Below are 26,013 nucleotides of genomic sequence, written 5' to 3' on the forward strand. Positions count from 1 at the left end.
CCGGTGGTGATCATAACTGTCACACGATAATTACTGCAAAATGCATCCTCTTCTCGCCTCTGTAGCATCTGTTTCCACTATCCACAGCACAGGGAATGATCTTTGCCGTCTTGGTGTTGCCTTTGCCTGTGAAGGCGGTGGGAACATTCTCTCCGATGGCTCGGGAGCTTCACTGCAGAGAGGAGGAGAAGGAGGAGGAGGTCTGTGGAAAAAGGCGGAGCGACTTGCATGTGTATAACATTCCATTTTAAAGTCTCACTGGCTGTTTTTCACATATGTATCATACTCCTGCAACACTCATTAGAAATAGGATGTGTCTACAAACAATGAAGGAAAGATTCTTCCTCGGAAAGGGGTGTCCAAAGAGTAGCGGGGGGCCATTTGCGACCCACAGCTATGTGTCGCATAGTGTACAAATACAGTGTGGCCTCAGTTTTTGATATTAATTTGCTCCAAAAGGTCAGATGAAAGCAGAAACATTGAAAACCAAAGCACTTTTTTCTATCAGAAGTAATTTAAATCTAACACCCAGAAATATGAACAAAAAAACCCCACATTTTATCGAGAATAATTATACCGTAGTTTTACTGTGTTAAAGGTTCCTACGTTTACATTACAATGCTTTACCTTCCTCCTCCTTTCTTGAATTCAGTCGTGTTCCTCACCTTAAAAAAAAAAAACACAACAACAACACTGAGAAAGTACACTGTGCACTTCAATGCCTCATCAGCACACGGCACAGTGGACAAAGTGGTTGTTCATTGTTCTGTGTGCGCACATAAACCACACACACACACACACACACATAATAAAGATGATTAAAAGATTCCCTGGCTGAAATCTGTCTACAGTATAGTGTCCCAACTTTAAAAAAAACTACTATCCATTCTTCCCAAAGACTGAGTCACCAATGTGTGCTAGCTGTGTGCACTGTTTGGCCATACGATAATCGAGAAAGTGTGCACAAACACATATTTTTGGCAATAATTTTGGTCAAAAAATGAATCATACGAAAACAGGGCAGGTTGCACTGTACAGTTTAATAAGAAAACTAACAAAACAGTTGAAAAAAAGAGCCAAAAGGTGTAATGAAGGGGTGTCCAAAGCAGGGGCGGACTTACCATTAGGCAAACGGGCCCCAAAATTTTCAAGGGCCAATCAACATCTCATAAAAACGATTAATTTTGATTTAAAGTACATATTTTAGCCTCAATTCACATGCATAAATCTACATCAAAATGCGTAATCTATCGTGATCGAAGATGTGAGTATTAAAAGCGGTAAACTATATCAAATGTTGCTTAATTTTCTCATCAATTACAGTAAAAGCGTTGAGGTGATTCACTTGTTTGGTAATAGTAATCTGCCAGGAGGATTTTATATGGAACAGGGAATAGAATTTTCTCATTCACACTTGTTAGTAGATGATAAACGTTAACATTTAAAATCGTTTTTTGGGGGGTGGTTAAGTACACATGGCAATGCAACTGGCAACTTTAGCTGAAAGATAACTGTTAAGAGATTTCAAAAGCAGGAAAAAGTTGTCTAAAGTACATAGGCACCTTTTGTAAAACTTGAAATTAAATGTGTGTGTTTAATAAATAAAAAGGTAAATAGTAACAAGTTTGGACATCCCTGTCTTAGATGTATATACTATACTAAGCAGTAGATTTAGCATGTAGCGCTTAAAGGAGCCAAAACATGTCCTCATTCTGTCAAAGATGAATGACCTCATGTTTTGACAAGGGACTGACTCCTGTCCCCTGCTGGCCTGCACTCACACTGCTCACATGCATTTCATGTACCATAACCTCATAATACAAACACTGCATGATGGCTGATGACTTTGCTAACATAGTGGCTTATTTTGTTTCATTCTGTTTTATAACTGTTGTGAAATGTGGAGATTATCATGAATCACTTGTCAGGAGGAGCTGCAAGATTTTGTTTGCTTATTTGAATGTACCTAGTGTCTTTCAGCAGGGATTCTCAACTGGGGTTGAGAACCCACAGGGAATCGTGATTAGGGGTCCACATTTTTTTTTTGTAGTAAATGAATGAAGTTAGGGTGTATTGTTAAAAAGTATCAATAGGAACAAACATTGTGAACCAATAACTGTTACTTACATTAGGGTTAGTGAATCTGTGCGACGCCTACTGATTAAAATAGCACAATGGACAAATATTTTAAGTCCTCAACTCATCAAGAGATGGAAAGGCAAAAGTGTCTCAGCTTGGAAAAATAGGAGGACAGTTATATGGAGTTTGGTTATATTGAGAATAATGACGTAAGGCCAAAACGTGTCATCAAGTAAAGGCTTAATTAACACTGTTACAAATGTTCACTTTTCCGTCACTTTTTGTAATGTTAATTAACATCCTGTACTTTTCCTGTCTATGGAAGGACGACAGTGAAAAGCACCTTCCAGCTCAGGCACTCCTTCAGGATGAAGCAAGTAGTGTAAGCGCCTCCACGTCTGACATTTCTGCGTATTTTATTGTCCCATTAGTAAGAATTATTATATGACATTTACATTAAAGACATTACACAGACTGTAGGAAGTCATGGTGTATATACTGTAATCAGTGTTTCCGCAACATATAATTGGCGACATGCTGACAAACAGAAACTGTCAGATCCAACTCAGTGCACGCATGAGTGCACTCAGCCGGTAGGCAGGGCTTGCGCACTCAGCTGAGAAGAGATGCATGCCTCATCTTAGGTTTCTTTCCTGTATTTGATAAGAAATTTGCAAATTCTGCCATTTTTACTCATGAAAATGTTTTGAATGATTGGAATCATACATGCAATACATTTATATAACAGGGCGTATATATTTTTTTATTGTTATGTTAAAGTGGAACTAATGCTTTCATGCTTTAAACACAAATATGGTTTTCTTTAATGGGAACCATAATAATCACTGGCCAGGCTTGACCGTGGTGGCTTAATATTATCTTTGGCATCAGGAACAATCGGAACAATACCAAAAAGTGTAAAAATCCCCTTGGTCCCAAAATGACTTCACTTTGTGGACATGTTGTTTTGGACAGGGTCTCATGTGTTATAACCGTAACAAGATGCCACGACAAGCGAGCACACATGCGTCACAGAGGCCAACTGGAGTCCACGCACCGACGTTTGTTTGGGCAGACGAGGTGGGTCTCGCCGAGACAAATGTATGTGGTGTTTATTTGAAATAGTCGCGGGATGGAGGAAACACAGACCTCCTTGTTCGGCCCAATGAGGGGATACAGGCAGCATAATATTTAGACAAGGCTTTGCTATATTGGCCTTCCTCTTCTCAACATTTGACACATTATGACTCATTAATACTCTTTAAGCCTGAAGGCGTTACCGCTCAACACACTCTTCTTGCTTGGTCCATCTGACAGATGTGCAAAGTATGTTCTCAACTGGACCCCGTAATTAAAACCACTGGCAAAAACATCTGACTTGTACTAGTGTACATTACCTAACGATACTGTACTATACTGTAACTAGAGCAGCGTGGCCATCTGTGGCCCAACGGCTGTTTTTTTAATTGGCCCACAGCACATTCTAAAAATGTTACAAGAATAAAGTGAAAATATTAAGAAAAAAAAGTTGTAATCTAACGAGAACAATCTTAATTTTATGAGAATAATGTAATACTATGAGGAAAAATAATGTCATTTTAGTAGAATAAAGTTGAAATATTTTTTAATATTAGGTTGCGGAAAAAGTTATAATGTTACCAGAATAAAGACAAAATATTATGGCAAGAAAGTCGTAATTGCGAGAAGGAAATTTACAACAAATAAGATGAAATAGTTGGAAAATTGCAACAAAATAACAGCAGAAATGAAAACAAAGGTGTAACTTTACGAGAATAAAGTCAAAATATGAGAAAAAAAGTAGGCCTATCTTACAAAATATCAAACCGTTGAAACCCTTCTTTAATTTTTCAGTTTGTGGCTTTGACTGGACAAAGCTTGGACATTCCTGAGCAAGAGACAGCAATTTCTGAATAAATTGTCGCACTCGCACCCGCACCCGCACCCATATACATAGACGCCGCATCAAGCGCTGAGCCGTACGTCAATGTCGCCGCCATATTGGATGTGTCAAGGCTGTGCTCTAAATGAATACAGGTAAATGTACTTACTTTCAGAAAGCGGCTTTCTACTAAGAAATTTAGGTTAATTCCTCTCGTTTATACATGCACACACGCACTAATATACTGGGGAAACAGGCACCAAAAACAATAAATTTGATTTTCTCAGGTTTTTGGTAAAAACAATAATGCTATTTTTTTTAAATATTTACTCTGTATGTTTTGTCTTTGGGTGACTTCCCCATTATGAAAATTCCTAATCTGTTCATCCTGAATACTTTAAATCCGATCCTGTACGGAATGTATTCATCTGCGGTGTTTATTATTTTTGCAGCGCTGGCTTTTCCTCTCTATGGAAAGACAAGCACCTTCCAGCTGACTTACGACCCCGCCCCTTCACGGAAAGATGGAGTACTGCAGCGCGTCTGTGTATGCTATTTCTCAGTATTTTATTGTCCCATAAGCAAGAATAATGACGCCACTCTTACATTAAATACATTACACGGGCTGCAGATAATTGCTCAGCCTGATGTTGGCACACCTGTTGATGGTGCCAGGTAGAGATTGATGCGGTACAGTGTTGCCAGATGGGAAATGCCAAATTATCATATATTGAGGAAAATTATTAACGCGATTTGACCATCTGCTACAGTAAACCATTACCACAGCACTATTGGAAAAAAAAGCTGCCAGGGGCAGAACAGCACCCCCACCTGGCACAACATCAGGCGCAGTGCAGGATCCTGTTTGTGTTTGCCGGCAGCCATGTATTGAAGGCGTCAAATTATTGTACATTATGGGACTTTTGGATTTATTGATTGTACATTGGGAGACATTATCGTACAAATGCGAGAGTTATTGTACACAATCCAGGTGATTTTTAACTTAAGGATGTCGGGCGACGAGAGCAATTTCTGGTCTCTCGCAGAATTTAGAGTTAGCAGCTCTATTGTCCAGTTCCTTGAACAAGTACTTTGGCTTCTTCCAGTCCCCTCTTTTAACTTACAGATTTTGCAGTTGGTGCTTCACGTGTCTGTGTCGTTTTGTCAGATGTTCATTCATGTAGACACTTGTTCTCTCCATCTGTCTGCCTTGTTTCAGCCATGGCATTTTGTGTTTTTTGTTGGTGCAACTTATGATTATGACATAATGCACGGTGCTATAATTGCTTCCATACAGTGGAATGCACGTCTTGATCATCTATTTGGGTCTCCTCTGCCCTGGCCACGTTTTGAGTCTTTGTATCCTTTAAATTAAGCAGATTTTGCGAAGCTTATGTTCATCTATGTGGTATAAATTAGGAAAAATGTACAAACATGCTCACTAGGAATAAAAATGTGTGCCTTGATATCCGACCATTTAAAAAAACGAATTTGCCACGGTGCCCCTCCGTTCCACTGACGCTGTTGACAGTGGACGCTACTTGCACTCGCTCATCTTCTTCTTGTGCGTGATGCCACTGCTGTGTCATCCAAATGTTATATTTTCACGGGCCTCCAGATCTCCAAGAAGGATTTCCACCCCGGTTTTGATGAAGTTCCTCTTAATCGTCTTCGGCTTTTCAGCAGCCATGATTCAGAAGAACTAAGCGAAATACAATAAAGAGTCATTGAATACGGACGCCGTATTCATGCCATTCACGCCACTTTGCGTTGACCATTTATGGCGAATTGAAGGCTTGGAGAAGGCGTGACTTGGGGTGGAGTTGGGTACTCACACTTAGACAGCAGGTGAAGCACAAATTGCGTGGATGTGTGCGTACGCCACTTTTTTTTTTAGGTCTGAATATTTTTGTGCGTACGCACATTTTGGGTTTCTGGCGTACGCAGACTTTTAGTTAGATTTCCACACAGTGCCAGAAGTGCCTGAAGCCATTTTATGGAGCTAGTATTGTAGAGGTCTCCAGTATTGAATTTCTATCTTGTTAATCTTCTTTGCATTCATGTTTTCCGTCTCTTTGGACCTTTCCCCTGGACCAAGACATGTGTTCCTGGCTTGGGCATGCTGGCATTTTAATGTTCATTGTTTAGATCTCTACAGCAATAAGTAGCTTATTATATTTTTCCTTTCTGTATTTTTTTTATTTTGTAAGAATGTGTGCTTATATATTTACAATTACATAATTGTTATCCTTCTCTAAGATATAATTAAAACGAAGTGCACTCACACACAGCTTTTTGTTTGGCAACATTTCTTTACTTTGTTGTTGGTGATGTTTGGGCACCATAACTTGGATACACAACTTGACATGCCACAGTGACAGAGTATCAACTGTGCACATTTCACAACAGCGCTGGATGGTGAACGTAGCCCTGACACATGACACGTGATTGTATAGGTTTTTGTTAGCTCTCTATCCAATCTTCTGATCACCTTCTGCTGCTTCTGTTTGCAACACTCACAGGAAGTCACGCTTGGTCAGACATGAAGATGTCCTTAGTCATCCAGGAAGAAATAGTTCCCGCTCTTCTTCTGTTCCGTATCCTGGAGCATACAAAGCAGCACTTAATTCTATATTTAACCAAGTACTTAGCTAGCAACAGTGGTACAACAATACAGAACTGAAAGCCACACATTTCACAAATTAACAGTTAAGGCAGTGAACAACTAAAGCATGTTCAAAAATAAATAATTTTTTTACCAAGGTCACGTGGTGTTAAATGGCCTTTCACTTGTATAGCGCTTTTCCACCTCCAAGGTACTCAAAGCGCTTTGACACTGTTAGCACATTTACCTACTGATGACGCAGCATCAGGAGCAACTGGGGGTTCAGTGTCTTGCCCAAGGACACTTCGACACATCACGGGAGGACCGAGGATCAAACCCACAACCTTCAGGTTGGGAGATGACCACTCTACCACCTGAGCCATGTCGCCCCCTGGTGGCTATTTTATGAACATATCTTCTATTTGTTACCTTAGGTGTGCATAAATGTCATCACGATGACATACCTTGATGGAATTGAGTTTATTGATGCGCGGCCGGAAGTTGTTGGGATCTCTTCGAAACGTGATCTCCAGCAGCGACAGGAAGCGGTTCATACCGGCGAGAAGGCCCTGCGGACTGCAACAGACACACAGAAGTCACAAGAGCAGCCACCGCCACGGGGGCATGCTCACGAGGCGGCACCTCCGCAACGCTTACGTGTTGGCTGCCGTCTTCTTGGAGGGTATCCCGTCAAAGACGATGACACGATCCGCCAGGTAGGTGGCCATTATGAAGTCATGCTCCACCACAAAGGCCGTTTTCTTGGCGTGGAGGATGTACCTGCAACACGCACACACAAAGCAATCAAACAAAGCACAAGAAGTCAAGACAACCGAGCATAGACACTGACCTCTTGATGACCCGGGCAGCCATTAATCTCTGCTCTGAGTCAAGGTAAGCGGAGGGCTCGTCAATCAGGTAGACGTCAGCTGGTTTGCCCAAGCACAACGTGAGCGCCACTCTTTGCAGCTCACCACCAGACAGGTTCTGAACCTGCACATGACAACAGCCATTCATCAAGGCCAACGGAGAACATCATTTTTTCCATACGTTTCCTATACTGTGTCAACAGGTTGGGCATCATCAGCTATTTATTATATTATTTTATTTGTGTGTGTGTGATTTACATCCTGGTCGATAATGCTCTCAATCTGCATGGGCTTCATGACGTCCGTGATGAACTGTGGGTGCGTGTAGGCGTCACGTATCTTCTCGTGCAGAAGAGCACGCACGCTGCCCTGCAGACAACATAAAACATACTCATTAGCCATACTGGCACTCACCGTGAATTACATCACCTGCTAGAATCAGGAAGGACAGAAAGACCGTGGACCGACCTTGAACTTTGGACTGATGGTCTGAGGCTTGTAGCTGACGTTGAGGATAGGCACGTCACCTTTCAAACACGTTAGAATCCACATTGACACTCACATTTGGGTCCATCACAGAACACACAGAACACTCTCACCTCCTCCGTCTGGTTTGAGTCCTCCAGCCAACATCCTAATGAAAGTAGTCTTCCCTGTGCCTGCACACACACACAAACACACACATGAACACAAACCAAGGCAACAGTGCAGGCCACACAGTGCCATTGCTGTTGTGTACCGTTCTCTCCCAACATGACCATGATCTCAGAGTCCGTGAACTCTCCTGCCTTGATCTCCAGCGTAAACTCGCCCATGGTCTTTGCCATCTCTGGATACTGACCACACATCACACTTATTGTTAGCACACCAGGACGAGGACGGATGAAGAAGACAGGCCGCACTCACCTGGTAGTGACGCAGTCGCTTCACTTCCTCCTCGTTGGCCGTCTCAGCCACTTTGAACACCAGCGACGTCTCGCGGAAGCGCAGGTTCTCCGTGGGAACGTAACCGTCCAGGAAGATGTTGATGCCTGAGGGATAAACGGCACAGCACACCATTAAAGCAAAGATCCGATATTCTGCAAAAGTGACTTTTTATTGAAGTTCTAACAGTAATGTGTCCGTAGAGCTTGTTTATAAGCATCAAACGTGAGAAAAATCTCTCATCTCCCTCACTTGTTTGCTACATTGTTGAGAGAAGAAGCGCGTGAACGTTCCTTTTTAAAATCGGGGCTTTTCATGACGTCAAGAAGGACCCACCACTTATTAAAAAAATAAATAAAAAAAAAAAAAAAGGGGGGGGGGGGGGGGGGGATGTGTGTGCTCTGTTCTTATATGTGAAAATCATTCAGATCGCTGGTCGTTCAATGCCATACTTTTACTTGCAGTAGCTTTGCTCTTTTCACTGCTCATAAGCGCTAACAGTGGGCCTCTGCCTGTCTCCTTGCACCAGCTAGCTTTAGCTCCATTCCCGGCTGTCAGTCTGGCAGCGCAAAAGGAGACAGTGGCCGACTTTCAGACCTCTGCGGAGGTAGATAAGATCGGTTTCATATGGAAGTTAAGGAAATTGACGCTGATTGATTGGCGTGCATGCCAAGTCTGCATGTTACCTTCTCGCACGCTGAAGGGCATGGTGACAACTCCATAGGCGCTCGGGACTCCGTATAGGCAGCAGATGAAGTCAGACAAGTAATCCAATACGCTCAAGTCGTGTTCCACCACAATGACATACCTTAACACATACACACACACAAAGTGAAGACCTTAACACACACTTGCAAGAATGTAGTTTAAGGCACATACTAACTCACCTGTCGGGCGTGATGAGCGAGCGGATGGTGATAGCGGCTTTCAGCCTCTGTTTCACATCTAAGTAGCTGGACGGCTCGTCAAACATGAAACTGCAGCAGAGAAATAAAAACACGTCAGTTTGTGAGGGGCCAATCGAGGTTAAGGGACCGTGGCGGCTTCATGGGTGGAGCTTCCTTACATGTCAGCTTTCTGAATGCAGACTACGGCACAGGCAAACCTCTGCAGCTCCCCTCCAGACAAGTCCTCCACGTTCCTCTCACGCAGGTGAGTCAGATCTGCCCAGCAACAAGACGACTAATTAAAACACTTCCTCCAGCTGTTACTAACAGGGTGGTTTAGTTTTGGGCACATACCGAGCTGTTCGCAAACCAGGTCCTGCGTGTCTGTGTCGTCTTTTCTGCTCAGGATGGCGCCTACCGACCCCTGCGGGCACAAACTATCTGTGACAGCCACAAAGGAAACAGTGAAAAATACCAAAAGGCACCCGGGCGGCGACAACGCTTACCTTGACAGTCTTTGGAATCTGGTCCACGTACTGCGGCTTGACAATAGCCCGCAGGTCGTCCTCCAGGATTTTGGTGAAGTAGTTCTGCAGCTCTGAACCTCGAAAGTAGGTCAAGATCTCTTGCCAGTCTGGAGGGTTCTGGTATGTAAAGGCACAGCGGGATCACTTGTGCCTCTTTTGTGCGCAGGTGTGTAAGTGAGTGCATGACAACTCACATCAAACTTTCCCAGGTTAGGTTTCTGTTTTCCAGCCAGAATCTTCAGCGCTGTAGACTTGCCAATACCATTGGTCCCAACCAGCCCCAGAACCTCCCCTGGTCTTGGAATGGGCAGTCTGCATGCACATGATTGTCAAAGCATGACGCAATTCGTTGCCTGACAAAGTTTTGAGGAAGAATCGTACTACCGATGCAGTTTGAATGAATTGGCGCAGTATCTGTGTGTGGTTTCCTTCTCCAGGTTGCTGGGCAGGTTAACTATGGACAGCGCTCCAAAAGGACATTTCTGCAATGACACAATGATGTTGCATGAAGCAAGACGCGTACCCTCGTGGCTTTACCACCGTGCCGTTCCGGCTGTAGAGGTTAGTACCTTAATGCAAATTCCGCAACCGATACAGAGGGACTCCGAGATCCATGCGATCTTACTCTGGGGGGTCACTTCGATGCACAGCTTCCCTGTCGACATCAGCAACTGTTAGTGTCTGCAACTGCAGCCACACCAGCTTCCCTCACTCACCCATGCGGACGACCGGGCAGCTCTTCTTGCACTCCTGTCGACATTTCTTAGGTTTGCATTTGTCGTGGTTGACGATGGCAATCCTGGTATTTTTGTCTGCCATGACGGGCCACTGCTACGATGGACACTGGGACCCACAAAGCTGAGAGAAAATTGGATTCCTTTTAGACGGTTCAAAATGGTTAGTTTGCACACTCCGTGTCTTGCTGGTTTAAATTGTACTATACCGTATTATTAATAGTGAGTCTCCCTGGGCACAGTCATTATTGTATGACGTCACACTACTGACTTTTGGGCTATTCGATTGCACTATTACTGTCTGATGCTCTTATAGAAGGGATTGCTATGAAACACGTCTGTACACTCACAAATATAAACAAATATGATACAAGCACAAGCCAGTCAATTAAATTATTAATGACGTTTCTGTTAGCTAACCACCAGTCATGCTAATCACGTCAGACTCCATTCAACATTTTGGCCTTTTGTGAATGCCTCGCCTAAGCTAGCTCAAACAATTGAGGCCTCCAAATTCTTGCTGATATGTGCGTTGTTTTGTACCTGTCATGCCATCGACATGAACACAACACAATAAAATCAACACTAAGGTGTGACGAAATGAGTTTATCGTAACACTGCAGATGGGCGAAACGGCAGCTGTCATTTTTTTTCCTGTCCCCAGCTACGTTTTATGCCATCACTGGAAACCCCCAACGTTTACCTGACATATATTTAAACATAGTAAATGCTTAACTTTGTTAGTGCAGAAAGTGTTATATTTGATGGAAAACATACTTAGTTCAGGGCGGTACTCCCAACGCACCGCATACATCTTCATCATACTTACAACAACAATAACCGCAACAAAACAGCTAAACTTGCACAAACTGCTTGTGTACTCAACCATGTGGTTTAAATGGACACGACAACAACACGTCCGACTTAGTTAGTGCTATTGATAACAGCTAGCTTAGCTTTAGCATGGTGTTATATTAGGGACGGGCGGCCTACGCAGCTGCTCGCCGCCAAATTAAGTCGCTTCCGTGGCGGTTCTCACCCAAAAGCGGACATGTCCAATTGTCAAAGACGTCTACTCACCCCGCTTCGGCCCCAGTTATCCGAAATAGTTTATAGAAGAAGAATAGCAGTGATCACACAAAAATAATCCACAGCAAAACTTCCCACAAGCAACGTGTTCCACTGCTGGAAGCCGGCCGGAAAGATGGCGGGCCTGCGTAGAAAAGGCGCGACTAGCCGCGAGTGACGTCAGAATCACGCGTCAAGCAGTCAGGACAAGAAGTCTTTCCAAGCTGCTACATCCAGCAAATATTGGTGTTTTCATCCTATCGCGAATATACTCTGTAAGTTCAATATATTTCATACAATGATGTGTTCTTTTTGTTTCTGGAATTGGCAGCGGGGACTCGTTTAGCTAGTTGCTAACATCCAACGAGAGAGCAACCGTAAACTCAATCTAGAACGTTTATTTAAGAAAACAAACATGCATACAACCCTGATCAAAATTATAAGCCAAATAGCAAAAAATGACATTTTGCACTGTTCGATCTTAATGAGGTTTGAAGTAGAGCTTTAAAATTCAAAAGAAGAAATGTGAGTGAGACAAAAATGTTTTGAGTAAGAAATTAATTTCAAATAACCACTGAAGTGAAATAGGCAGATCAAGAGACCACCGCCTTTAAAAGCAAAAATCTTGGCTAAAATATGGATAAAATCGTAATTTTCTGGCATGTATTCACACTGTCATGATCTCTTCATGGCAAAGGCAGAACGCTTTCTCTCTTTGAACACGGTCGGATTGTTGAGCTGCATAAGCAAGGCCTCTCGCATCACGCCATTGCTGTTGAATGCAGTGAGACGGTCATTTGAAAAAATGTCACCGGCACTGAGACGGAGGATCTGATTGGATGTCAAGCCACGGGACGATCCTCGGCCCCCTGGTGCCGAGTGCAGTCTAATAACCATCAGACGGCATCTGCAAGGGAAGGGTTTTGAGAACAAAAAAACGTCTTCAAAAGCCTTGTCTCCTTCAGCGCCACAAAATTGCCTGTTTGGAATTTACATGAGAGCACCAAACATGGGAAATTGAGAGGTGCAAGAAAGTTAAATTCTCTGATGAGGAGAAAAAATGTAACCGTGACGGTCCTGATGGTTTCCCATCATTACTGGAATGACAAGGAAATCCCACCTGAGATTTTTTCCATTGGAGGGGGCACCATCATGATCTGGGGTGCTTCTTCCTTCAAAGGAACAATGGAGCTTCAGATTGTGCAGGGGCGTCAAACGGCAGCTGGCTATGTGGAGATGTTGCAGGGGGCATCCCTCATCTGTGTGGTAATGACTGGGTTTTCCAACAGGACAACGCTGCAGTTCACAATGCCTGCCCGACAAAGGACTTCTAGAGGAATTAATTGGGGATGGGTGGGAAGGGACGTTGGACATCAGTTGGAGACAGTGGATGTCCTCCGTGAAGCCTACACATTCCCACTAGCCTCCTGGAAACACTGGCATCAAGCATGCCCAAACCAATTTTTTGAGGTGATTAACAAGAATGGCGCAGCTACTCATTACTGAGTCCTTTTTTGAAAAATGGTATCGGGTTTTTTTGAGCTATGCTCTACTTAGAACCTCAATTAGAACCTCAGTTCCATCAGTGCAAACTGTAAATTCTACAATTTTTCAACTGGTCTTAACATTTTGATCAGGAGTGTATCACACATATGTATATGAACCACAAATAGAGAGAGAATCAAACTTAACTGAGCACAGTGGTGTAATTAAGAGGTGCAGTAGCTTAAAAATGAACCATCTTTTTGTAACCTGCAGGTTGTTAGTTCCTATGGTCAAAGAGAAAACGGCCCCAAATCACTTTTTTGGAAGTAGGGGAGGCCCAGAGTATTATATTCTCTGAGGAGCCTGGCTGCTACACTTGGAAAAGCCCTGGTTTAGATGATGGCCACGCCGAGCAAGACGCCCCCCGGAGCCGATCCCAAGCAGTTGGAGCGGACCGGTACTGTGAGGGAGATTGGGTCACAGGCGGTGTGGTCGCTGTCCTCCTGCAAGCCCAGTGAGTCCCACAACAGCAGCGTAGGATATTGAGTTTGTCTGCTGAAAAACTCTTCCTCTTTCTTGCAGGCTTTGGCGTGGACCAGCTGAGGGATGACAACCTGGAGACATACTGGCAGTCGGACGGGTCCCAGCCTCACTTGGTGAACATCCAGTTTAGGTATTGCCTGAACTATGTGTGTCCTGTGTCTTTGTCTTTGTGTGCTTGACCTTCCCTCGCTGCTGCACCCAGGAGGAGGACAAAGGTGAAGATGTTGTGTATTTACGCTGACTACAAATCGGATGAGAGCTACACACCTAGTAAGATCTCCGTCAGAGTTGGCAACAACTTCCACAACCTTCAAGAAGTCAGGGTGAGAGCTTTAGATGAGATTCTTTCAAAAAGTGCCAGTGTGCCTGACGTCTCTGCCATCCTCTTCTTCCATGCAGCAGCTGGAGATGGTGGAGCCCAGCGGATGGATTCACATCTCACTCCTCAACCAGGTAATCCCCTTCGCAGGCGACATGTAGAAATGGCACAGGTTCACCAGTGAATCATACAGCAACCTCTCTTTCAGCAGACAAACGAGCCCATCAGCACCTTTATGATCCAGATCGCAGTGTTGGCAAACCACCAGAATGGCAGAGACACGCACATGCGGCAGATCAAAGTCTACACACCGGTGGAGGAGAGCTCCATTGGCATGTTCCCACGATGCACCACGGTGGACTTCATGATGTACCGCACCATCAGGTGATCTGCACCACCAGCCGTGTGCACCGCCATTGTATTGTGTCAACATTGCGAGTGTTTTTTTTTTTTTTCCATATTGGACTGACAAGTGTTGGGGTCATGTGACGCCACCTGAACCACTGCTGTGCCTCCTCCCGTTGCAGATGTCAGAGTTTACATTGTATTAAACTTGTTTCATACACTGAGCATCATTCAGAATACATATGAAATAAACATGTAGTACGGTAGTACGGTGTATATAAAAGACAAGAATTTATGGTGGATGGTTGCAGTTCACCATTGCACCACAAATTCTATTATACCATTATAATAATTACTGAGTTTTCATTATGAATGAGAATTTGGTTTTTAGTTACTTATCTGGTTAAATAAAGTTTAATTTAAAAAAAAACAGAATTAACATGCATTTAAACGGTATTTGCAGTTCACTAATACACCACTAGAGGGAGAGAAATACAGCATTTCCATATATCATATTATAGCATACCAGAATTACCAGGTTATTGTGTATGAGAATGGGTTTTTGAATAACTTCACTGGTAAAATAAAGGATAAATACAAATGAAAAAACAGGAGCGGTTGAAGTTCGTTGCAGTTCACCGTGGTACCACCGGAGTGAGACAAATACCATAACACCATCATGATAGTAATAACGTACCAGGCTGACATCGTTTATAAGAATGGTTTCTTAAATAATGTTCCTGGTAAAAATGAAGGTTAAATCAAACAATTGTCAACTTAACATGGGGCATCAGGGACGAAAAAAGTAAAATGCTACAACCCTACAGGACCAGTTGTTGCAGTTCATGCTTGCACCACTAGAGCTAGCCAAATACCTACCGTGCCAGCTTTTTGCTTTCATACTTTAGCACAAATTAAATGAGTGTGCGACTTAAGTTACACTGTTGCTTAAAACGACGGCCAGTAGCCACGGTAACAGACTGAGCCTCAGCCAGCATGAGTCACTTAGTTGAATTACATCGATTGGTTGGGTTTCTTTCAATTAGCTTGAGTGCCTTGGATAAAAAAAAAAAAACGTCCATCAGGCATTTTAAATCGGACAGCATCAAACTGCCACGTTGCATTACAATTAAGTGATCACGCTGTAGCTGCAGCATCTTTTCCATGGACATCATTCTGGTTCAAGTGCACATGATTAGTCCGTTTTAGGATCCAAACCTCACCTTTACCAGTGATGACGGTAAAACCAACTGTCGTAAGAGGAAGATGCTGGCTTATTGTCAGAAGGTGCTGCGAAATAAGTAAAACATACACAGGGTTAGTCTTGTTAATGAACAGTGCAAGAGAAAGAACATGCAATGAATGATAGCAGGGAGTTACCATGGCAACTGCTACTTCCTTCCCAGGCATAGAAGTGAAGAATCTGGGTGACTCTTCATTATCATCATCAATGAGTCCGCATTTTACAAAAGTTCTCTTTATTGACACTTGCGTCCATCTTGCTCCTCATTCCACCATTAGTGTTAGTTTAGAAAAATCAGAATATGTACACCCTTTTTTGCTATTTACACTGTATACACACACACACACACACACACACACACAACCCAACATCCACAGATGAAAATATGTGCTGATAACACTTGTTGCGAGGGCGAACACCACCAGACATCCCCTCATTGGCTGTAGGTGTTGCTTGGCAACATATCCCATCAGCTTCATATCTGGCAGGGGGAACTGTTTTTAATTATCGATCCTATTGCCTTGTTAAAACTATTTCATTTGTGGATGATCTCTGGCCTTGTGGTGTTCATTATTCAGTGGTAATTAAGTCCCAAATCATCACAATTCCCATTGATTAGCTTAAACAGGCATCAGTTGGACAAAAAGCCAATTAGAGTTTGCACTAGATGGAAAATTTACGATATGTGGAAAAATAAATTGATTGACTACAGACCAAAAGAGGGAAACGACCCCCCCAATGATCTTGTCCACTGATTTCATACCCATACCCACTTCCATACTCGCCCAAATACACCGAACAACACTGATGCAAAAAGAGGTCTGTTGCTGTGGCAACACTGATGAGTTGGTGCCCTTGGATGCGTGTTGAGCGCCTCATTGGCTAGCAGCAATAAGTCCCGCCTCCTCTTGCTACATTCATCCTCGCAACATTCAGTTGTTGTCATGACAATGTTTAGCTTTATCAAACAGCCACCTTCACATTCACTGCCGCTCCAGACTTTGGTCAATCAGCACGTCAGTTTTTAGAAAATAAAATCTTCTTTCCCGTCGTCCTTGTCTGGCTCGGTCTGTCTCTTCCTGTCTATCTGTCGGTCGTCCAAGTCAAAGTCCAGCACCAGCAGTTTGGTCCCCTCTGTCCCGTTCCTGCTGCCAGCGGCACAGACCAGCCGGGTGTCAGAAGCTTTGATGCGCCACACCACGCCACCTGTTGTGTACACCTCCACATCAGACTCGCTTCCTTTTAAATGTACACAGAGTAACACAGTGGGCACATACCTGATCTACGACTCTGTAATGCCACCACGTCCCGCAGCCAGGCGCCGGTCCGGAGGTCCCACAGTTTGACCGTCCCATCATCCGAGCTAGACAGAACCAGACCTCTGCAGAACTGCAAGCACGTCACTGCTGACTGGTGCTTGTTGGGCCCTGACGGGAACACGATGCTGCACTGTGAGCTTTTAACTTTTGACACCATGTCAAATTTTTGTGAGCCTGTGTTGACGACTCACCTTGCAGTGTGTGGAGACACTGTCCTGTCCGGATGTCCCACACTCGCACAGTGGAGTCGGCGTTCCCGGACACCAGGATGTGGTCACGTAGCTCCATGCCACTGGTCAGTGACTGGTGGCCTGTTAGTGTGTGGACACACCCACCTGGAGGGAGACATGCCCACTTCGAACACTGCCTTCACCGTAACCTGCTCCACAATGTTGAACATCTTACCTGTCGTTGCATCCCACACTCGGATGGATGTGTCTAAAGAGCCGCTCACCACAAAGACGCCATCGAACTGCAGTGAATACACTCTGTTGGTGTGCCCCTGCAGATTGTACAGACACATCTCCGTCTCGGGGTCCCACACCTTCACCATGTAGTCATAGCCCCCCGAGACCACACGCCGCCCGTCGTACTGGACGCATCGCACCGCTGCCACATGGCCCGTCAGCACGTGCTCGCAGCGGCCCGTTGACACGTCCCACACACGCAGCATTGTGTCCCGGGAGCCCGACACCACCCTGGAGGAGTTCACAGTTAGCACTTTTTGATGTGTACACTATTTTTTTTTGTAATGGGACATACAGGTATATAATTATACTATGTACAATGTAAACTGTAACTGTCTTGAGGTCTCACCTGTCTTTGAAGGTAGATAATTATTTTAATAAATATTTCACTATATTTAACTTTGTTGTTTGCCAAATTTGTACATGAGGATTTGACTTACTGCATTCTGACTTATAGGGAGGGTTTATTACACGTCAGAATGTACCAGAAAATAACTACAGTGACACATGAATGGTAGTACTGACAAAAAAAAGAAACCAACCAAGGCAAGGCAGTTTTCAAGTTGAAACATAAAGGTGAACACAAGTACAGTAAAAAAGTATCAGCAGCATCCTCCTCCGAAGCCCACAATAGCGCCTTTGTTGGTCAACGTAAAGTGAAAGGCGTATGTTTACTCTTATACACACAAAAAGTCCTTTCGACCTGCTTGAAAGCAGCAATGTGATGTGTGCTGTTGCACACATTAAATTATACTTATCTAATGTGGAAATAACGGCACATAATTGTTACGTCATCTGTCAGCAACAAGCTAAAAGCTCAGTTTCTACCATCCACACGAATACACTGAAGCCGCAGTTTTGAAAATCTTCTCCCTGGCTGGAGTTTTCCAAAAGCTCTGTTTTTAAGTACAAAAACCTGCGTATGCATTTGGATGAGGGAAAAAACGCATAGAAAAATATGCGTTTTTTTCTGTGTCGTGTGGACAGGGCCTTAAATGAAAACAGTTTGAGTTTGACACCCCAGGTCTAAGGATTGTAAAACTTTTACTTTTACATATTTGCATGTCTTCCAAACCATTATGACCACAACCCACAGTGGGCACTATAAATGCTTGTTGCCATGGAGATGTGCTGCAATAGAGCCTCACCTGTTGCCGTGCAGATGCATGCAGCGCACAGTGGATGTGTGTCCGTAGAGCGTGTGGATGCACTCCCCGCTCTCGGCGTTCCACACCCGCAGCGTCCGGTCGGTCGAGCCGCTGATGACTGTGGTGAGTGCCATCTGACTACACCACACGCCGCCTGTGTGACCCGTCAACGTACGCAAACACTGACAGGAAATAAAGGAAAAGAAGATGAATTTATGACCTTGAGGTGTTGTCATGGTGCAGGAAAACCTAATCTTGTCACTTGATGCAGAGAAAGTGCATGCTTGTGTATTTAATTGTGTGTGCCTCGAGGCTGCAGGCGTGTTGAGGCTGAGGAGGAGCAGGCGTGTCTGCTGCAAGAATGTTCAACCGAAACTCAGCCGCTCGTGTTTTCACAGTCAGTCTGGCGAAAAGACGTGCATATCTTACCTTGCCGCTGACAGCTGACCACACTTTGAGCGTGTTGTCATCAGAGCCGCTGACAATGAGGTCGTCGTTGAACTGTAGACAGGTGATCACGTGGTCATCGTGACCTTTCAACACCTGCTGGCAGACGTACACACGCTCAGTTTGCAGGTCAAATAGCGGCGGAGTCTCTGTGAGTGTGGACGGTAGATCTTCCTCTATTCACGGTTTGACATTTGCTTCCTTTAAATTATAAATAATCATTTTTTTACATATTCAGTCCACGGTGTGCCCCGCCTTTCGCCAGAAGCCAGCTGGGCTAGGCTCCAGCAAGAAGAACAAGTGGTATAGAAAATGGATGGATGGATGTAAATAGAAAGTGGCTTGATGGCCCTATCTGCAGGGGAGGAAAAAATAGTGCTGCAGCTATGAATTCACATACCTGAATTCAGCGACGTCTCAAGTCAGGAAATGCTTTGACAAGACTTGATATATAACTGCACATCGTATCAGTGTAATACTTTAAACAATTACAGTATAATGTGTAAAACTGAATTTAAAATGTGTAATGAGAGGCATATTAGGTGGATAAAGCATGAAAATCAGGCATTTTTAGGGCTTTTATGGGTGTGGCCATTATTTGCCGGTATGCCGGTATTCACCATTTGCGGGGGTGGGTGTTTTTTATTTTTTATTTTTATTTTTTATTTTTTTTTTTTTTGGGGGGGGGGGGGGGTAATAGGTGGGGTCCGGTGGGGGGGGGGCATAAATTGCGGGAATCTACTGTATACCAAAGTACCTTCGCCTCCCTCGTATCCCCCTTCCTCCAGTTGTTCTCAATGCGGTGTTGTCGGATATAAGTCGACTTCCATGCGCTGACCGCTCCACCGGGCATCGCGCACTTCCTGCGGCGAGGAGACGAGCGCTCTGATATACCTGCATAGGGGAAACAAAGTTGGCGGAGAGACAGTGTGTTTATGGTGTGACGCTGAAACTCGGTAGCCTCATTAGCATGGGCACAGAGTGCTGGTGTACCTTCCTCATGACACTTCTCCCTCCATAGCAAGTTGTCCTCAGCCAGGATCCTCCAGTACCTGCAGGTCTGGGCAGCTTGCAGCAGGTCTCTGGGAGCCAGGAAGCTCAGCACGTACAGAGCCAGCTACACATAAACACACATGCATCATGTTTATATCCACACCCAACAGACTCTCTGCTGAGTGGGAAAGGCAGGTGTTCACACTGGGGGATGTGACGAAATATCGATATCAAACTATTGCGATGTTTTACCTTACAATGGATTATGGATACGCTCTCGCCATAGATTTTTAAAAATTATTATTATAATACAGCCGCTCTAAACGTCTTTCACCGATCCTCCTCATTGAGTTGAGTCACCATTTTACATGCCATCCAGGAGGTGCTCCACGCAAGAAACTGGGAAAATGGCGCTACGGATGATGCGAGCAGCGAAGTAGTAAAAAAAATATGACACACGGCCGGCACGGCTAACATGCACACGAGTCATAAGAAAATAAGAACGCCTCTCCAAATAACAACAGCTGAGGAGAAATGTTGCTTTTAAAACAGTACAAAATATGACAGCGGTATTTTAAATTCTAACAGTGCTGAAAGTTGAGAGAAACCTGCATCCTGAAATACAAGATACAGATGAGTAGTGGATACCAACAGTCTGTTCATGCTCTGGCAAAACAAGCTTATTAAGTTTGTTTTAGATTAAATAAGCTATGCAAATAAATGTTACAAAAAGTAGTAGCTCTCGGCCGTTCTCATTTTGTAAAAGTAGCTCTCGTAAGAAAAAAGGTTGGAGACCCCTGGGCTAAGCTATCGTAATATTTTACTTAGTTTTTTTTCACATTTTATAAGAAATGCTTAGGCCTATCTGTTTAAGAGAAATGTTGATTTTTCTTTTCAAATGATATTTATTTATTTTTATGCTTGTACTTAATAGATTTGCTTGTGTTTACAGTTATGTTGCACAATAAGGACACAGAACACAATGGGCGGGTTCTCCCTTAGCCAATTAGGACACAGAACAAAATGCGCGAGTTCTCCCTTAGCCAATCAGGACGCAGAACACAATGCTTGTTCATATGCTACAAAAAAGAAAACCCGCGAAACAGCGAGTCTGCAAAAAGTAAACCGTGATGAAGCGAGGGAACACTGTACTACACTGTACTGAAATTATGCTCCAAAAATAAAAACTATAACATTTATTTTTTCGTTTGTTTTTGTCTCATCCTATCACCGTATCGAGATATCATCGTTATAGTGAGCTATGTATCGTAAATCATATCGTATCGTGAGGTACCCTGAGATTCCCAGCCCTAGTTCACACCTCTTTGGGGAGCAGGGATATGAAGTCTCTCTGGAACTGCGGCTCAATAACCTGCATCATGTGCTTCACCTGGCCCGTTTCACACCTGTCAATCAACTCATCCAGAGCCAGCAGCCTCTCGGGACCGCTCCATGCCTGTGGAGGACAAAGTCATTTTTTATTATTTAAGTGAATGTGTGCGCTTTCATCTGTTTTGAGGCATTTCTGACAATGTTCCACATCCATTTTGCATCTCCATCCAAGCGAGATATGATTCATTGAATGTACGCGTTACATAAGAGAAGCTCGAAGGCAGCAATGAGACAGCCGAGACACTTTGTGCACTCGCCGTGTCTTTATGTGAACCCTTTTATGCGGCCTATAACAACTACGTTAATGCTACATGCAGGCTTGGACAAATCTACACACTTGCCTGAAACATGTGAAGCCAATCCTGCAGACCAAAGGGGGGTGGGCCCGAGGTAACGCGCCGCCGCTGGGCCGAATGCCCGTTGGCCAACCGGAGGTCCCCAAATGTAGTGGGTGTGGCCTGAACCAGACTGGAAGGACTGGACGGGAGAGAGGAAAAAGTAGCAAACATCTACTTATTTTTTACAGTGCTGGAATGTCCGAGCGTACCTGAAGTAGCCGTTGCCTTTGCAATGCTTCTTGCCAGAGGAGAAGGTTCGTCCGTCTGGGCCATGATCCAGCTTCCTCTTCATCTGAAGAGAGAAACATTGAGACGTGTTCTCACTAATTAAGGTCTTTGGTGGTGGTAATCACATCAAAATATTCTGTTTGCAGAGAAAACGTTCACTTGGGCTGAGCACACAGAAACTTAAACAGGCTTTAAATGAATAGACAGAAAATGAATTAAGAGGGACTTCTGGCATATATATTGCCAAATCAGCTTTGACATTGCATGGAAGGGTGGCGATTGTCTGAGCATCGTGGGTGGCAAATGAAGACAGACTGTAGCGCACTGTATTGCAATCCCGTCACAACGGTTACATTTATTAAATCCACCTGTCACAATAGAAAGCAATAGAAAGACTCCACAAACAGCGCAGCGGAGGAGAAAATGTAAACGCGTGGCCAAAGAACATCATCCCAACTTTTAGGACCCAGGCAGGAATGCAGAACATGACAGGAATGTCGCCCGTGCAGCGCTGCTCCAAAATAGAGCAACTAGCCAGGAGATGCAGCAGTGGTCAGCATGCAGGCCTGAACATCATTCAGATGTTACCCTGCCGCGGTGCTATACTTTCACCCCTCCCCTCATATGATGCCACTGTATCTCATGCTCGGTCAAAATCTGCTTGTTATTTGCACAAGGTCATCCACGGCAATAAACCGCACAGGATAAACAAATGTCAAATACAAGAAATAATCTGATTACTCCATAGCAGCACATTACATACATTTTAGTGTTTCTCATAGGTTTACAGTGATGATGTGGTGGGAGCTTGTTGGGAAGTCATGAGTGGCAGACGAAAATTGACACATGCACAGCGTAGCCAACTGCATTGCGTTCGCTCGTCAAGGGTTACATTTGATAACCGCCACCTTTCACAATAGAAAGACGCCACAAAATAATCCACAAAGTCAAGATGAAAATGTGTCATTTAATTAATGCAATCGCAGTATAGAGAGCAAAGGAGAAATCGTAAATGCGTGTAGAGACAGAAATGCTGTCGTGTATAGGGCTGTGCGGAAAAAAACTCACATTATCGACACACTATATTGAATGACGCCTTGGTTTTCAGCAAAAATGATTGCCTTGCTACTCATACACTGTCTCAGTACTCATATTATATGGCACCTGTTACAACCTGTTGTATTTCACCCTTTGTTAAATGCAATGTACAGTATTGTGCTAAATACTGTATATAGATAAAACGGTGGCCGTCTTTCGTGTCCCTGAAGAGCTCCCGTAGCCTGCGCATGACAGCCGTGCAGTGTGCAAAACTCATGGGCAGCGTATAAAATGACTTCAGTGTAAACTCACACAAGCCAGGCAGCCGTTGCCACTGTCTTACGCTACAGTGATAGCTATGGCAAATAGCATTGCTTGTTTATTCAGCCATCTTGGATCACACGTCCAACAATGTAAAATGTAAAAATGTATTTTTGTTCATATTTTTCAGCGTCTGGAATGGATTCATTGGATTTACATTATTTCCTACGGGAAAAACTGCCTCAGTTTTCCCATGTTTTCCCATTTTTTGTCAGACCTTCTAGAATGGAATAATGACAACAACCGAGGTTCCACAGTATATATTTTAAATTTTACTTAACAGGCTGCAACACAAACAAATGCTGCCATTTTACTCAACAACTCATGCTGCACTGTTGTTGCCATGATGGCCGATACATCCTCCTCGCTCTCCCCATCCCCCAGCGAGCCTCGCTGGCCAGGGCAGTGGCGCCATCTCACCCTGACTGGAGAGGCTCTCTGGCTGTCATTCATCAGCTCGCGAGAGAAGCGATTGCATTAATTAACTGACTTTTCTTTTGACATGTCTTTATTACATGAATGTACACCATGTTTTTTACTTTATGGATTATGTTCAGTCTTTCTACGCGCATGTACTTTTAAAAAAGAGTGTATGTGTGTGAAAAAATAATTCCCAGAAAAACGCGATCTATATTCAAAGCAAGAAAATTGTGATTCACATTTTATGCAGACTTGAGCAGCTCGAATCGCTTAAAAAAGATAAATAAGATAAGGCTCTGTAGTTTGTTTAATAAAGGGACAAAAATGTTACATGTGGCAGCACGTTGGCCTAGTGCATGCTGGCCACACAGTCAGGAGATCTGGAAGATCTGGGCTCGAATCTCCGTTGGACACCTCTGTGTGGAGTTTGCATGTTCTCCCAGTGCGTGGGTTTTCTCCAGATACTCCGGCTTCCTCCCACGTTCCAAAAAACACGCATGTTAGGTTAATTGGCGACTCTAAATTGTCCATGGGTATGAATGTGACTGTGAATGGTTGTTTGTCACTATGTGCCCTGCCATTGGCTGGCGACCAGTCCAGGGTGTACCCCGCGACCCTAATGAGGATTAAGCGGCGTAGAAAACGGATGGATGGATAGAAATGTTATATGAAAAGGTATCCTTAAATGATGTAAGAAGTACAATTCAAATCAAATGAACAACATTGTAGTATAAAGTCAGGGGATGCACTGCATTTTCTCTAGTTTTGCTCTCATAACCAACAACCACATGCTGCACGGTGGACTAGTGGTTAGCATGTCAGCCTTGCAATCTGGAGATCTGGGTTTGCTTGTGTGTGGGTTTTTGTCCAGGTACTCGACAACCCCAAAACATGCATGTTAATTAGGTTAACTCTAGACTCTAGATCGTCCATATGTGTGAATGGTTGTTTGTCTATATGTGTCCTGTGATTGAAAGGTGACCAGTACGAGGTGTGCCCCCCTTTTCATCCCTAAAGTCAGCTGGGAGAGGCTCCAGCTCACCCGTGACATATGGACAGGCAGTATAGAAAATGGATGAATGGAAAACAACCAAATAAACATTGCAATTAAGTACTTTACAGCCACAAAGGTGAGCATCGGTCTAAATATGAAATGATGCAGCGCATCAATAATCACGTACACATCCGAGCCGCAGTGGGCCGCGCGCACGCGCAGGAAAACGCCTTGTCATCCCGGTCAATGCGCGTGACACCCTTCAATAATAATAAAAACAATACTGTAATAATAACAATCTATCAACAAATGTTCGCTCACCTTGAAGAAGATGAGCTTCAAAGTGCCGTAGAATCCCATGGTCGTCCCCCTCCCTCGTGACTCCCCCCACTATCCGCCAAATATGAAGACGAAGCAGAGGGTCTTGTGTGACGTCACCAGTCAACGCCTGGGTCCCCCTCACTGACACCAAAAATCACTGACGGTGAGATGTGAAAAGTTTCAAAATCCACGCAAGAAAAGACAGTGAAGCAGTGTGGGGCTTCCGGCGGGGACACGCAGCAACATGCCTCTGCTGACAGAGGCCGCCGTGGGAGGGAGGGAATGCGGCGAGAGAGGATGAAGAGGTGGGCGGAGCACAGCGGGAGTGAGAAAGCGAATTTGAATGCAACTTTATTGACGTTGTCGCTTATGACGTCATACGCATTGTTGGCCAAACAAAAATAAATAAACTATAAAATAAATTGAGTAATAAAAAAGACAATGGAGAAAGTAGAATCAACAGTGCAGAAGCAATGGAAAAACATAAACGTAAAAATATAATACACATAAAATAGTCTAGAAGTATAGTATGAGGCAAAATTCAAGTAAAGTCAAGTAAAAGTAAAAATGATTTAAAATGTACTCAAAGTACAGAATGTGTTTACTTTTTAAGGGGTGACAGCAAAAAGGGAAACAAGTCAGAAGCAACACCTTTGTGTATTACTGTACTATGAATTAAAGTCCAAAAATAGAAGCAGTCATGATATTTCTGCAGCATTTACCGCTAGGTGCTTGTCCTGCCCATCATTCACAACTGCTTATTTACTTTTTATTATACCCAGTAACAGATAAGATTTAAAATGTATGGTTATGGTTATAGTTTAATTTATTTTTCGAACATGCATGCAGTTAAAATTGAAATGCTTCATGTTACAATTCACAATTCCACATGTCTGAAAAGGAGTAGGAAGAAGCAGATCTTATTTAATCCTACCCCATCCCCGTTTCACACCAATTGCTAATACATTTGTTCACCTCCTGTATTCAACATGCACTAATTCACTATTTATATTATTCTTCCATACAATAAAAACAGTTTTTTAAACAAAACAACAAAAA

The 26,013-nt window shown here is 43.7% G+C and overlaps 4 protein-coding genes and 1 long non-coding RNA gene across 15 annotated transcripts in view; 2 read left to right on the forward strand and 3 right to left on the reverse strand.

The window, feature by feature from the left end:
* Positions 1 to 1,238, reverse strand: part of htra3b (HtrA serine peptidase 3b) — a 14,535-nt gene extending 13,297 nt beyond the window's left edge. For all 3 annotated transcript variants that reach the window (XM_054800788.1, XM_054800787.1, XM_054800786.1), the window contains exons 1-2: positions 628 to 1,238; positions 35 to 172 (exon numbers count right to left, since the gene is read on the reverse strand). In XM_054800788.1, the coding sequence (XP_054656763.1) occupies positions 35 to 147 (113 nt within the window). In that variant the 5' untranslated portion in view covers positions 148 to 172; positions 628 to 1,238. The remainder of the gene's footprint in view (positions 1 to 34; positions 173 to 627) is intronic.
* LOC129195073 (uncharacterized) overlaps positions 1 to 6,346 on the forward strand; it is an 11,184-nt gene extending 4,838 nt beyond the window's left edge. For 4 of the 5 annotated variants that reach the window (XR_008573857.1, XR_008573858.1, XR_008573854.1 and 1 more), the window contains 2 exons: positions 88 to 3,159; positions 4,432 to 6,346. This is a non-coding gene — a long non-coding RNA (uncharacterized LOC129195073). The remainder of the gene's footprint in view (positions 1 to 87; positions 3,160 to 4,431) is intronic. The other variant, XR_008573855.1, reaches the window with a different exon arrangement.
* On the reverse strand, positions 6,256 to 11,756 carry abce1 (ATP-binding cassette, sub-family E (OABP), member 1). The gene is made up of 19 exons (XM_054800783.1): positions 11,606 to 11,756; positions 10,508 to 10,649; positions 10,361 to 10,446; positions 10,176 to 10,273; positions 9,986 to 10,103; positions 9,771 to 9,908; positions 9,619 to 9,688; positions 9,444 to 9,540; positions 9,265 to 9,354; positions 9,064 to 9,185; positions 8,360 to 8,484; positions 8,193 to 8,289; positions 8,053 to 8,112; positions 7,922 to 7,980; positions 7,712 to 7,822; positions 7,435 to 7,577; positions 7,242 to 7,364; positions 7,049 to 7,160; positions 6,256 to 6,581 (listed from the first exon to the last, which is right to left on the reverse strand). Exons 2-19 carry the CDS (start codon positions 10,608 to 10,610, stop codon positions 6,534 to 6,536), a joined length of 1,800 nt encoding a protein of 599 aa, XP_054656758.1. The 5' UTR covers positions 10,611 to 10,649; positions 11,606 to 11,756; the 3' UTR covers positions 6,256 to 6,533.
* anapc10 (anaphase promoting complex subunit 10) lies at positions 11,705 to 14,509 on the forward strand. Of its 2 annotated transcripts, none has more exons than XM_054800789.1 (6): positions 11,705 to 11,868; positions 13,352 to 13,592; positions 13,661 to 13,751; positions 13,824 to 13,944; positions 14,021 to 14,074; positions 14,149 to 14,509. In XM_054800789.1, exons 2-6 carry the CDS (start codon positions 13,475 to 13,477, stop codon positions 14,326 to 14,328), a joined length of 564 nt encoding a protein of 187 aa, XP_054656764.1. In that variant the 5' UTR covers positions 11,705 to 11,868; positions 13,352 to 13,474; the 3' UTR covers positions 14,329 to 14,509. The 2 variants fall into 2 exon arrangements, with proteins under 2 accessions (XP_054656764.1, XP_054656765.1); XM_054800790.1 differs by having other exon boundaries at positions 14,152 to 14,509.
* Positions 13,945 to 25,234, reverse strand: LOC129195069 (F-box/WD repeat-containing protein 7-like). Of its 4 annotated transcripts, none has more exons than XR_008573852.1 (13): positions 24,955 to 25,234; positions 21,842 to 21,924; positions 21,636 to 21,771; positions 21,224 to 21,358; positions 19,903 to 20,026; positions 19,667 to 19,803; positions 18,892 to 19,008; positions 18,463 to 18,644; positions 17,253 to 17,545; positions 17,039 to 17,182; positions 16,806 to 16,955; positions 15,509 to 16,734; positions 13,945 to 14,082 (listed from the first exon to the last, which is right to left on the reverse strand). XR_008573852.1 is itself a non-coding variant. In XM_054800784.1 (12 exons), exons 1-12 carry the CDS (start codon positions 24,991 to 24,993, stop codon positions 16,553 to 16,555), a joined length of 1,722 nt encoding a protein of 573 aa, XP_054656759.1. In that variant the 5' UTR covers positions 24,994 to 25,234; the 3' UTR covers positions 15,048 to 16,552. The 4 variants fall into 4 exon arrangements, 2 of the variants coding, with proteins under 2 accessions (XP_054656759.1, XP_054656760.1); XR_008573853.1 differs by lacking the exon at positions 13,945 to 14,082 and having other exon boundaries at positions 15,049 to 15,575; positions 15,666 to 16,734; XM_054800784.1 differs by lacking the exon at positions 13,945 to 14,082 and having other exon boundaries at positions 15,048 to 16,734.
* Between the last annotated feature and the right edge of the window lie 779 nt (positions 25,235 to 26,013).

This window comes from Dunckerocampus dactyliophorus, chromosome 15, assembly GCF_027744805.1.
Source record: "Dunckerocampus dactyliophorus isolate RoL2022-P2 chromosome 15, RoL_Ddac_1.1, whole genome shotgun sequence".
NCBI classification, from domain to species: Eukaryota; Metazoa; Chordata; class Actinopteri; order Syngnathiformes; family Syngnathidae; genus Dunckerocampus; species Dunckerocampus dactyliophorus.